Below are 13,425 nucleotides of genomic sequence, written 5' to 3'. Positions count from 1 at the left end.
AAAAATTAGTGCGCGCTTTTTTTCAAATTTCGTTATTTTATTTTATTTATTTATTTAAAATTTATAGTCTTGTTGCTACATTCAGGATCATGAAACAATAATACTGTAGCCGAGGTCTAATAATTTTTGAAATTTTTTTCAAAACGATAAATTATAAAAAAAAAAAACTTTAGAAAATTGCAACTGTGGTTTTTTAAATTTTTGTTTGTGAATGTTTTTAGATATTTTTCTTTTGTAACTGATTTGTTAAAGAAAATAAAAAAATTTTGAATTGTCTACTAACTTCCTGTTCATAACAAAATAATACGAGTGTGAGTTTAACTGACAAGTGTCAATATTTTAAATTTCGAAATAAATAAATAAAATGTAATGGAATAAAAATTAAAAAATGCGTATTTAGATCAATGAAAAATCTGTACGCGCATTTTTTTAAAATTTCATTATTTTAATTAATTTATTTCAAATTTATAAATTGTCTTATATCCGTATCAAAATGGCACGAGTGTGAATGTAGGAGACGTCAGACAAATTTTAAATTATAAATAAATAAAGTGAATAATTAATAAAATAATATTTCGAAAAAATGCGCTTATTAATTTCAAAATTTTTTGAATGCACATTTTTTTAAATTTTATTTTATTAATTATTTACTCTATTTATTAATAATTTTAAATTTGTCTTTGTCTGCTACATTCACACTCACAAAAATTTCTGATACTGAAATTAGCTGACGTCTAATAATTTTTGAATTTTTTAAAAAATTGAAAATTATAAAAAAAGTTTATTTTAAAAAATTGCACTTATAGATTTTTAATTTTCTACGCATATTTTTTATTTCATTTTTTTTTGTAATTGATTAAAAAAAAAAATTCAAAATTTTTGATTGTCTACTAACTTCAGATCATGACAAAATCATCGATTATTAATAAATATATTTTTTTATTATCACTTATCAGATGATACTGAAGTTAGCCAGCGTCTACTAATTTTTGAATTTTTTTAAAAATCGATACATTGAGAAAAAATATATTTAAAAAAATTGCACATGTAGTTTCGTAAAATTTCTACACGTGCATATTTTTAGTTTTTTTTTTTTTGTATTTTATTCGTAGAAAAAAAAATTCGAATATTTTTAATAGTCTGTTAACTTTAGGATCATACTTATCAGCTGATGGTTAAAAATAATCTACTGATTTTAATTTCTAGATGAACAGAGATAGCGCTGGTGACTTGAAAAAGCCGGCAATGTATATATATATATACATATATACACACATATAAAATTACATTTACTTGACTATTACTTCTAAGCTGCTCCAAGCTTTGGTCTACTCCAGTCTACTCTGTGTCTGTGTTACGTTCATATTTAATATCACTGGTAATAAACTTATTTTGAGTTAATGATAAAAAGCCGCAATAAAAATGATGAGAGCCACAAAAATAATAACCGTAAATTAATATTTTATTTATATCCAAATACTCCACTTTAATTCGTTGATAAATTTACAAAATATATATTTTTGTTTGCAGAATAAATCACGCGGTTTGTTGTAACATTTTTTATATTTATTGTAGATTATTATTAGATAAAAATATATATCTATATTGATATATTTTGTGTGATAAAAATGTCTCAAGAAGACGACGTGGGGTTTTTATATAAAACTATGAGTAAGTATGAAAATTTATATTATTTTTAAAATTCAAATTTACGTTCATTTGAAATGAAATTTTCAGTCGAACGAGATCCGAAAAAACGTCGGGTGAAACCAGTCGAGTCTGCACAGACTTCGCTATTAGATTTTGATTTAGGGGAGAGCTCAGATGACAGCGACTTTCGTATTGAAGATCATTGTGAAGAATCTGATGATGATTCCGTTGACTCCAATGATGATGGCAAAGGTGAGTTGAGGTGTAGGTCCAAAAAATTATTTGTTCTGATGGTGAATCTTTTTTTAGGCAACGCGAGGTCTGAAGAGTCTGATGACTCAATGGGAGATCCATTGATGGTTGGAAAAAAGAATGCTGACATTACGGTCAATGACATCATTGAAAAAGCAAGACAACAAGCAGCTAGAGGAGAAAATTTTGATGAAAAATTGTCTAAGATGCTCATCTGCTGCGGCTGTTTGGGGGATAGGAGTGATGACATCAATGAAATTGTCGAATGTGATGGCTGTGGGGTAACAGTCCATGAAGGTGATGACATTTTATTATTTTTTTTTAATGTAAATTAACAGGGACAGATTTATGTCATCCTGAAAAAAATAATTTAGATCTACTCCTACATACAGTTAAGATCTACGGGGTTCTGATGTTTTTCATTTTTCAAATCTGCGAAGATTGAGAGAAAATTCGGGAAATTGCTGGAAAAAAAAATCAAAATTCCGATTTTTATGGAGATTTCAAAGCTTTATAAAAAAAATTTTCACAAATTGTAGATCTTAAGAGATTTTGGAAAGTGAATTAATTTAAACAGATCTAAGTAGATCTTAATTATTTTGAAAATTTTTTAAATTATAGTGTAAGTGATAATTTCCCTGGTGGACAACATTGAGAATTTATTTATTTATTTATTACGCCAATCGGCACTATACATCATCTTAACATTAATTAATTATAATATAATATACAATATATGAGATAATAGGACTAGATTGTTATACAATATCGAATTTAACTGTGTGAAAGAAAATAGAGAAGATTGGTTGCTTGAAAGTTATAATGTGTGAGCAGCTAGTATTTTAATAATCGTTTTCTAATGCAAGAGCGAAAATTCTGATACGACCTTTGGAAGAAGTTGACATCACTATGCAGAGAGTTGACTAGATTGCATATCCTATTCTTAGGTCCATTTATCACATAGTTTTTGATAGATTTGGTGGTTTTTAGGATCCTGCATTGCCTGAGATTCAGCGCGTTTGGTATAAACTCGAAATCATTCGTGATTTCTGGGGATCTATTAATCCATTGAATAGCTTGAAAAATAAAGTCAGGTCAGCTATTTGCCGCCGATATTTCAAGTCATTTAGTCTTAATTCAGAATTAATTGAGTTTTCATACAAAAGAAAAATAGTAAAATATTACCCATCAAATGAAAATATTCCGTTCATATATTTTATCACTAATGTAAATCTGATTGTCTGGAATTTTATTTTTCAAAATTTTTTTTTACAAATTTCAGGATGTTATGGTGTATCGGATGTTGAAAGTTTTTCAAGCACTGATTCATTGTGCCAGTCCGCACCGTGGTTCTGTGAAGCTTGTAGTGCAGGAATTGAAAATCCATCATGTGAATTGTGTCCTAATAAGGGAGGAATATTCAAAGAAACTGATGTAGGTAAATGGGTACATTTAGTATGTGCTCTGTACGTCCCTGGTGTTGCATTTGGTGAGGTAAATTAATTTTCGTACATATATTATTCCATTTTCTAATTATTAAAATAGCCAAGTTGAAGGCAAGCTTACTGCTGCAACTTGTTGTCAAGTTGAACGCAAAAATTGTCACTTCCATAAGTTGACGACTACTGGACACCAACTCTGAGAACGTTGGTGGCAAAAGTTATCATCCATTAGTTGACGTTAAGTTGCCTTCAATTTTCTGAGAAAGTTGACAACTTGTTAACAGTTTCAAAGACTGAACTTGTCGTCAACTTGACTGCAACTAATTGACACCAACTTTCTGACCACTTTTGCTGTCAAGACTAATATACATATATTTTAAATATGAGGTTTATTAAAGTATCATCTTTTTTTAAATTTGACTTCGGAAAGTTGCCTTCAATTTTCTTAGGAAGCTGGCGTCAGTAGATTGCGATTGACGACAACTTCAGCGTTTCGTAACTGTGACTACAAGTTGTTGTCAACTTTTGCTACCAACTTCCTCACAAAATTATCTACAGACTACTGCAGTAGATTGTCGCCAACTTACTGAGAAAGTTGACTAGTCAACACTTACAAAGGCTGGAGTTGTCGTCAATTTGATAAATTAATTGACACCAATTTCCTGACTCTTGCCGTTAGATTTAATACACATATTTTAAATATGAAGTTTATTGAAAAGTATGACCTTTTTTTAATCCAACTTTAGGTTGATCGCTTAGCCAGTGTCACTCTTTTTGAAATGGCGTACAGTAAATGGGGTTCAAAACCTTGTTCATTGTGCGAAGATGCTCGATATGCACGCACTGGTGTATGCATTGAGTGTGACGCCGGAATGTGTCATACATATTTTCATGTAACCTGCGCTCAGAGAGAAGGTTTACTATCAGAAGCACACAGTGAAGAAGTAGATCAAGCAGACCCATTTTACGCTCACTGTAAATTGCATTCCGATAAAACATTAGTCCGAAGACGTAGACGCAACTGGTTGGCGCTACAAATTCGAGCCCAATATCGCCAGGAATTATTGAAACAACCAGGTCATTTAGACACTGAAGAACAACGACGAATTCAAAGGAAACTTGCCAAGCACAGACACAAATATTTGGCTCACAAAGCAGCGAGACAGCCGCCGTGGGTTCCGACTCAAAAAATGCCCCGTTTATTAACAACATCAGCATCTGCTTGTCGTCAGTTATCTCGAAAAGCCGAACTTATGGGTATCGATACCGCAGCATTGGAAGCTCAAGAAGCTCAACTTGTTGCGCTGGTTGATGTCAGAAAAAAATGGCATATTCCCCCCGCTTTTAGTGTTGAATTTATTGGATATTATCTTGATCGTAATTTACGTGTAATATCGATGAAACGTAGACTCCAAGAGCTATTGGATGTCAACTCCCAATTATTGACAGATCAGCAAAGACTTGACAGAAAGTATGACGAAGTTATGAAAGATAATGAAGAGCAAATTAGAATAAATGTTACATTGAAAGAAAAAATAGAACTATACCATCAAGTTATCAGACTTGCTGGTTATGTTAAACCATTACCGCTTATTGGAGATCTTTCAAAACCCCGAGTACCTACTTTAGGTAATAATAGTAATTATTATTATTATTTAAATTTATATAAGAAATCTATATTTGAAAATTCGTTTTCAGGTACCGGACTCGGGGTTCCAACTGCAGCAGCTCTTAAAATGGGTGTCGGTTTTCCACTTCCTGTTAGTAAAGGAAGTGAAGGTGGACGTGAAGGTCGAGTTCTTAGTAGCCAGGCTATGGAATTGAGTCATAAACCTGAGCTTACACTCAGACATCAGTGTGGAATTTGTCGTAGATCGACAAATCAGCATCTGCTTGCTAAATGCGACACGTGTCATCTTCATTATCATCTTTCTTGCTTAAGTCCTCCGTTGTCTCGTATGCCGAAAAAAACAAAACTCATGGGCTGGTACATATTATTGTCATTATATTTTTTGCAACACCTGCTTTGAAAGTTCAATTTCCGAGCGCTGTAAGTCGTGTCGGAAGCGCCAAATTTATTCAGTCTTGCCTATACATTTTACTTAACCGCGCGTGCGCAAAATAGCCTGTAACTTTACTATACTAACGTAGTAATAAGATGTCACGACCAGTGACTTTATTTAGGGTATGTTCTGTTACGGACTGCCAGTGTACTGTCACAGAACCCTAGGAAAATATATGACGTCATAAATTGCCGCGATTTTTGAACTATTAATACTGAAATTTTCGAGGTACAGTTTTACAGTTTGCATCGATTGTTAAGTCAAAAATTTAATTATAACTATATTCAAACAATTGTGTTTTCGTTGAATGAAAAATTTTTAAATAAAATTCATTTTCGCTTGTAAACGACGTCACTGGAAGGGAGGCAGTATTTCCTGATTAAACAACTGAATTCGACCGAATTAAAAATTTTAATTCTGCTCAATTCTGCAAAACAGAATTTAACAATTGAAAATTTCAATTCTGTTATATTCTGTTAAATTCGGTAAGACAGAATTTAAAAGAATTCAAGGATAATTTTCGAATTAAATAGAATAAAACTGATTTAAAATTTTTGAATTGGTTTCAATTCGATTTAATTCAGTCAGAACCAGAAATTCGAGGATTATTTTCGAATTAAACCGAATAGAATTATTTAAATTCGTTTTAATTTGGATAGATTCTTGTTTTCCTGCCGAATTAGACAGAATTAATTTTTAAGTTAGGTACCGAATTAACAGAATTTATCTGAATTAAATAGAATTAAAAATTTAATTCTGTTTAATTCAATCGAATTCAGTTGTTTAATCAGGGTTTTGAACTACGTTCCGTTTTAAACAGTAGCCAGTATAGCTGTCTATAAAGAAACGGTTTTACAGTATTCTAAATTGACGTCATACCACACAGTGGTCACAGTGCAAATCGGAATATAACCTTAATTTTGCTCTGTAACTAACGACGTGATTGTACTTGAAGCGCCACCACACGTTGTGAAAACGCATTACTTTTTGTCACTCATGTGATATGTATCGCATATGATAGACAACTTAATATCCTTGAAAAATTTGATTTAGAATAAAATTTTAATTTTTTACTTCTCGAAAGTTGAACTTTCATAGCAGAGTTTGCAAAAAATAATTTATCCTACAGGTGGACTAAGAAGCGACCATGACAATTCTGATCACGCCATTCGCTTTAAGGTTATGATGCATTGACATGAGGACACGTCAAGCCTTACGCTCATGTAGCGACATTATGATTGTCAAATTATTCGCTCCTTAGTACACATGTAGCATAAATTACTATTTTTAAAATTATGATTGCTATTTTTAATCAAATCTATTAATTATAGGCAATGCTCAGAGTGTGATAAAGAGTCTTCGGGATCTGAAGTTGAAAATGTCGACACTTCCGCTCCACGGAAATTACGTCACTGTAAAGATGAAGTAACGGCAAGTGAAGAAATTCAATTGCCAAGTACTCCGAGTACTCCTACATCATCAAAAAATATTGTGTCGAATGTTGTGACTCCAGAACCCCACCCAATGCCCAAGTTAACTATCAAGCCAATAATTACACAGCCGCCGGTTATTGAGCCTGTACTGGTTGATAATTCGTACAATCATCCGACGAGTGTTAACCCTGTACCGATTACACCGAGAGAAGGTTCTCCGCAATACATGGTGGCTTCTACTGACGGCACTGAATCAGTTTCTCAACGAAGCGCGAAAAAAAGGCGACGAGAAAAACATAAACGATACACCCCGGATCCTATTACGGGAGTAAAACAACGGAAGCGGAAGCATAAGAGGAAAAGTTTGGATGTTGAAAACCCAGAGACTCATCCAGAATTTCATAGGAGAATTACAATCAAGGTATTATATAACTACTTTACTACCCTAGCGTCTTTTTAAAGTCAAAACAGAACTGAGTACTGTTCTGGAGGTTAATGAGAACTACGAGATCTTTTTTATTTAAATATTGAGATCTCACTTTTTAAAATAATTTTAAATGATACAAATAATAGCAGTATAAAAGTTGGCTAAGATGAAATCTTATATTTAATTATATTCTAGATTAAACCGATTCCTCGACCAGAAGGTTCTGAAGTCTCAGACTCGAGTCCACAAATGTTTGTAGCAACTTCGACGAGTACAGAAATAACAGCACCATCACCGGTTCATGTCTTTCCGACTCCGATACCTCCGCCACTGCCTCCACCGCCAGTTCCTCAAACTTCTCCACTTCCGCCACCGCCTGTAGTTAATAACCCCTTGACTCCAGTAGTAATTAACACCTCCAGTAATTCTCGACTATCATCGGGAAAGAAAGTTAAAGATGCCGAACTTCTTACTCACTGCACTGTCTGCAGCTTAACTGGAACTTCACAAAATATTGTTATGTAAATAAATCATTTTTCTTCTTTATAAACAAACAGAATTGAAGCTCATTCTACTGTCTAAGAATATCCTTAATCTATTTTATTAAATTTTTTTCTCTCAGGTGCGACGAATGCAAAAAATGTTATCATTTTACTTGTTTGGATCCACCAGTTAAAAAATCACCTAAACGACGTGGATACTCTTGGCATTGTGCAGATTGTGATCCTAGTGTAAGTAATAATACTTTTTAAATGCACAAAAAAAATAAATATTAGCTGTTACATACAGGTACTAGGTCTTTTACCTTAATAGTGAAAAAATGTCTGCAGATTTTAATAGTATATTATACATCATGTGGAATCGGTATTATACTCGAGTGTGGGTTTGGCAGCACGAGCGAATCGAGTGTTGCCAACACACGAGAGTATAATACTCGATGTCACTAGATGCATACAATAGTTTATGTAATGAACGCACGAAGAAAAACGCCGCTAGATGTCTAAAGTCAGCGTCATGCAGTCGGAGTTATAAAAATAATTTACTTTATTATTATTAAAAAATATATATACTTTATGGGATTGGATAATTTGTTTAATACTATTCACTTAATGAAACTTAACTCAATAAAAAAAAAACGTCAACTTTGGTGTTATGTCGTATCAATTAATAGAGATATGTAAGGTTATAAAATTCAGCTGACGTTGCATTGATCTACACATGCGTGTGCTGATTAATTAAATGCGCATGTGCAGTCTAGAGATTTTGGTCACGTTAATAAGGCAGCTAAATTCAAAGTGACGTCATAAAAGAGGGAGGTAATAGATTCGTTAGTGGCTTGAATCATTGAGTAGGGATATACTCCGCCCATTTCACTAAAATTTCATGATTTAATATAAAAAGTAGTGACTTAATATATATTAAATGACACTTTTGACCAATCAGAAAGAATTGTATTTTAATATAAAATTTTATGAGCCTGACTTTAGCCAGTGAGCGGCGTATTCTTCGGCATGAGTTACATAAAATAATTATTCAGGATTCGATTATATTTTTTCACACAAATTTATTGCCCAAATAAATAAATCTTTAATACTTTTTACAGGCTTCAGAAGCTGAGAATTAACTGACGCAAATTTATCATTAAGAAAAATCGTTTTGCTTTTAAATATTGTGTAGAATTAAGTAATTTAAATTTAATTATAATTAGCGTTTTTTCATATATTTCAATTAATTAAAATGACGCAACAAAAATGATTTGTATTCTAATATAAGATGTATACATTTATATATATATCGATGAAAAAATCGATTTTTTTTATTAATATCTATCAGGATAATAAAAAAAATATTAAATACTAAGTAACAATTATACATATATATAATTATTTATACAGCAAAATATTTTAATTGATAACTGACGAGGAAAATGTTGTTGATTAATTAACTGTTTAAATATTTTAAAACCACTTGATTTGATTTTTTTGATAGAAATCCATTATAAAATTCTTTTGCCGACATTTTTTTTCGGTTAGCCATCGATACTTGATCCACAGATATCCAATTGCCATCTTTACATTGAATTATTAGCAAACCAATTTTTTTATCATACGACATAAGTCCTAGACATAACAAAAAATATGTAAATTACTTAAATTTTATTAATTACATCAGAATAAAAAGTTCATTTTATTATTAGAAATTAATTTCAAGGATGAAAATGAAATTTTTTGACGATTAAAATTACAATAAAATTTGAATGTCTACACAAAAAAAAAGAGAATTTCTGACGCAAAAAATTTTTACTCTCCCCGAGAAAATTTTCCATTATAAATTGAAACCAAAAATTTTTTTTTAGTCTTAAGAAAATTTTTGTTTTTATTGCAAAGTTCAAAACATTTCTCGCGCCAAGAAATTCTTTTTTTTGTGGGTTTCAAAAATTTCAAAATTTGTAACTTTTTAAATTTAATTAATTTTAAAACAAATGATTTATTGAATAGAAACCTGGTATAATTTGTGATGTTGCAGTCATATTTGTTCGATGGTTAAATAATTTAACTCCAAATATTTTTATCTTATCACCTTCAAAGTTTGTTATCAATGGATATATTCCTGTCAATGCTCTTTGAATATTATATACATTTTTTGCTGTCATTTCGTCCCAATTAATTGATGATATTTTCCGTGTAATTTTAGGTGCTTTAGTTAAAAAAAAAATTAATAAATAAAATAAATTGTACATATTTTTTAATATGAAAATATTCATTAATTAATTAATCAAATTTCTGTACCGAGTCACAGACTGCAAGAAATTCAAATATTTTTAGATAAATTAAGAAAAATTTTTTACCATAAGTCGCATTTACTTCAGATTGTGGTTTTCCAGAGTAAAGTGAATCTGGTAAATTTTTTATCGTCTCTATCAGTAAATCAGCCCCAATTTTTGATAACTTATTATAAAGTTCTGGTTGCGTTTCATCAGGATTTATATCAACAACTTTTTGTGCTAAAATGTCACCAATATCAAACCTGTAATTATAATTATAATAAAAAATTTTATCTTTAATTCTAAATAAACCTGCGAACTTGCTAATTTTAATAATTAATTAAATATATAAATTTTTAATTAAAAATACGACAAATTTAAGAAAAAATCTCATAAAATTCATCGATTTTCACTGATATCTTTCAAATGGGAGAGTTGGTTGCTGATATTTAACCCATCAGCACTCCCGTTATAAGCATTTTGTTCACAGGACACTATTCAAATTTTAGGATGTCGCTGTAGTGCAAGCGAGACACTAAAAAACACGGTAGTGCTGACGGGTTAATAGGGTTTCTCCAATGGATGAATGACAACTTCTACAACAAGAATTAAGTCGATTCACTCCTCATAGCGTGAAGGGTTAATCAGCCTCTAAAGTTTTCTAAAATTATTAATAAGTACACAATCAACTGATCCTTTGAATTTTTTAAATTACTTCAAGATTTAAATTTATTATTTGAAAATTTCAAAAATTGTCAGATGTCCGCTAACTTTACTGTCATATTTTTGTATGCGTGAGCATGATCAGATACTTTTTCACTTAACAGAATTATTTAATAAGTTTATTAAAATCCTCAATTAATAAACACAGGGGAAAAATAGCCACCGTTTCGATAAATGCTTGCATAACAGGAGTTATCAGATATTTTCGGAAACAAAATCTCTAAATACAAAATACGGACCGCACATTGATGCATTACTGTCTAATCTAGCGAAGTGCGCTTCAATTATTTGATAATATTTGTTTGTTTAAGAGAAAAACTCGGCCAAAGTTTCCATTTACTGCACAAGTGCAACAAAGATAGTTCCGTTCGTGGACTTGAGTGTAATAGAGAGAGAAGTCCGAGCCCCTGTTAATGAAATAAAAATAAAAAAATTCATGTTCACACATGTATTTTTTTAAATTTTATTACTTCAATTATTTAATTAAAAAATTGTCGTATGTCTGCTTCATTTACACTCATTACAAAAATATATACAAGACTGTGTTTGAATTATTTCGAAATTATTTTTATTAAAAATAATTTCAAATATTTAAATGCTATTTTTTTTTTTACGTTGTTTTAAGTTGACGAGTTATCGCTTATCTACGTCTGTATTTTGCGGTAAAAATAATTCATCTGATAATATTTTATCAGGTATACTAATAAATTTTCAAAACCTATCATATGTAATAATAAATGATAAATGAAAATTTACTTTTTTGGCATTATTTTCATGATTGATATTCCAGTTTGAGTATCACCATTCATCAGTGAATAAATAATTGGTGCAGCGCCTCGCCACCGTGGTAATAAACTTGCATGGACATTAATCATGCCCCTGTAATAAAAAAATTTTTACTTATTACGTTTTTTTTTCTCAATATCAAACTTGTAAGTGTAAGAAAAAATTGAATGCCATCTTGAATTGAATAAATAGGCAGTAATTACTTACAGAGGAAACGTATTTATGATCCATGATGGAATTAAATGACCGAATGACACAACAACTCCGATGTCAAAATTCGACAATGAAAAATCGATAGGCCAAGAATGGATTTTTATTTTGTGATCTTTACAAAATTTAATAATTACGTTTTCATATCCATTGTAAGAACATACGACCTCTAAACGTCTTAGTAATTTATTGGACTTGCTAACAAAAATTATCAGTTTTGTTATTTGATAAATTATGAAAAATTAATGACCCTGAAGTTAGCAGACATTTAAAAATTTTTGAATTTTTGTTCTCCAACAAACCAATTGCAAAAAAATGAAATAAAAATATGCACATGTAGAAAATTTAAAAAGTTACAGGTGCAATTTTTTCAAATATTTTTTTTTATGGTTTATCGTCTAAAAAAAAAATCCAAAAATTATTAGACGTCTGCTAACTTCAGTATCATAAAAATTAATGATGCGAAAGTAGCAGGCATGTAAAAAATTTATTTATTTTCTATAAAAAAAAGTCAATGACAGGCAAAAATAAAAAAAATTAATGATACTTAAGTTAGCAGACGTTTAATAATTTTTGGATTTTTTTTTAGACGATAAAATATTGAAAAAAAATATTTAAAAAAATTGCACCTGTAGTTTTTAAAATTTTCTACATGTGCATATTTTTATATTATTTTTTTGCAATTGATTTATTGAAAAACGAAAATTCAAAAATTTTTAAATGTCCGGTAACTTCAGGATCATAAAAAATGAATGTAAAGAATTTTCAGAAATTTTCTTGTTTAATTTTAGAAAGTTTTTTGACAATTTGAAAATTAAAACCAAAAAATTTTCAAATGCCGGCTACTTTTAGCATCGAATTAATACCCACATATATTTAACTTACTAACAACTTTCAAGTTTACGAAGACTTTCCAATGCAAATTCATCTGTACCAAAAAATAAAACATCAAAAGGTTCTTTTTTAGTTACTAATTTTATATTTTCACTGTTTTGTGTCTTATTATGTAAATATGAATATTTATAAATAAATCTTTTGTTGTCTTTATTGATAAATTTTAAATTTCTTGTTATTGATAATAATTTCTTTAGTTCATATCTTAGACTAGCACTCACTAACATTTTAAATTTTAAATATAAATATATAATATAAATAATAATTGTTTATTTTATATCATGTGTTTTTATTTTTTTCGTAACCTTTAAAACTTGACATTTTATTTTTAGTCTAATGCCTAATGATTTTAATAATTGCCATCAAGAAAGATTTTATTACACAGATTTAAATTGTTGAAGTCATTGTTAACTCAGTATTAAAAATATTTGAATAAAGAAAATTTGAAATTTATTGCAAGAAAAATATGTAAACATATATAATATAAAGGGTTCTATAATTCAGACTTGGCAGATTATAATAATAATTGTAATTTACAGAAAACAGTTTTTACGACTGTGGTAAAAAGTTATCTGAGAAAGTTTGTAACAGAAGTTACCATCAATTAGTTGCAGTCGAGTTGCCTTCAATTTTTCTCAGAAAATAGGCGACAGAATACCGCAGTAGATTGCTGTCAACTTTCTGGGAAATTTAGTAGCGAAAGTTAGCATCCATTAGTTGCAGTAGAGTTACCTTCAATTTTTTTAGAAAATTGGCAACATATTGCTGCAGTAGATTAACA

At 30.0% G+C, this 13,425-nt stretch overlaps 2 protein-coding genes across 3 annotated transcripts; one reads left to right on the top strand and one right to left on the bottom strand.

Annotated features, from left to right (window-relative positions):
* The first annotated feature begins 1,290 nt into the window (after window positions 1–1,290).
* On the top strand, window positions 1,291–9,041 carry LOC130666656 (PHD finger protein 14). Its single transcript, XM_057467846.1, has 11 exons — window positions 1,291–1,449; window positions 1,531–1,671; window positions 1,738–1,902; window positions 1,960–2,199; window positions 3,185–3,396; window positions 4,091–4,973; window positions 5,043–5,331; window positions 6,739–7,261; window positions 7,463–7,788; window positions 7,890–7,998; window positions 8,871–9,041. The coding sequence occupies exons 2-11, from the start codon at window positions 1,629–1,631 to the stop codon at window positions 8,889–8,891; spliced, it is 2,811 nt and encodes a 936-aa protein (XP_057323829.1). The 5' UTR covers window positions 1,291–1,449; window positions 1,531–1,628; the 3' UTR covers window positions 8,892–9,041.
* Window positions 9,042–9,073: 32 nt separating this feature from the next.
* On the bottom strand, window positions 9,074–13,098 carry LOC130666668 (methionyl-tRNA formyltransferase, mitochondrial). 2 transcript variants are annotated; one of them, XM_057467870.1, is made up of 6 exons: window positions 12,636–13,098; window positions 11,748–11,948; window positions 11,511–11,633; window positions 10,116–10,294; window positions 9,770–9,964; window positions 9,074–9,387 (listed from the first exon to the last, which is right to left on the bottom strand). In XM_057467870.1, exons 1-6 carry the CDS (start codon window positions 12,869–12,871, stop codon window positions 9,209–9,211), a joined length of 1,113 nt encoding a protein of 370 aa, XP_057323853.1. In that variant the 5' UTR covers window positions 12,872–13,098; the 3' UTR covers window positions 9,074–9,208. The 2 variants fall into 2 exon arrangements, with proteins under 2 accessions (XP_057323853.1, XP_057323862.1); XM_057467879.1 differs by having other exon boundaries at window positions 11,748–11,944; window positions 12,640–12,693.
* Window positions 13,099–13,425: the final 327 nt, after the last annotated feature.

This window comes from Microplitis mediator, chromosome 1, assembly GCF_029852145.1.
Source record: "Microplitis mediator isolate UGA2020A chromosome 1, iyMicMedi2.1, whole genome shotgun sequence".
NCBI lineage: Eukaryota > Metazoa > Arthropoda > Insecta > Hymenoptera > Braconidae > Microplitis > Microplitis mediator.
This window is presented reverse-complemented; position numbering and strand designations above follow the sequence as displayed.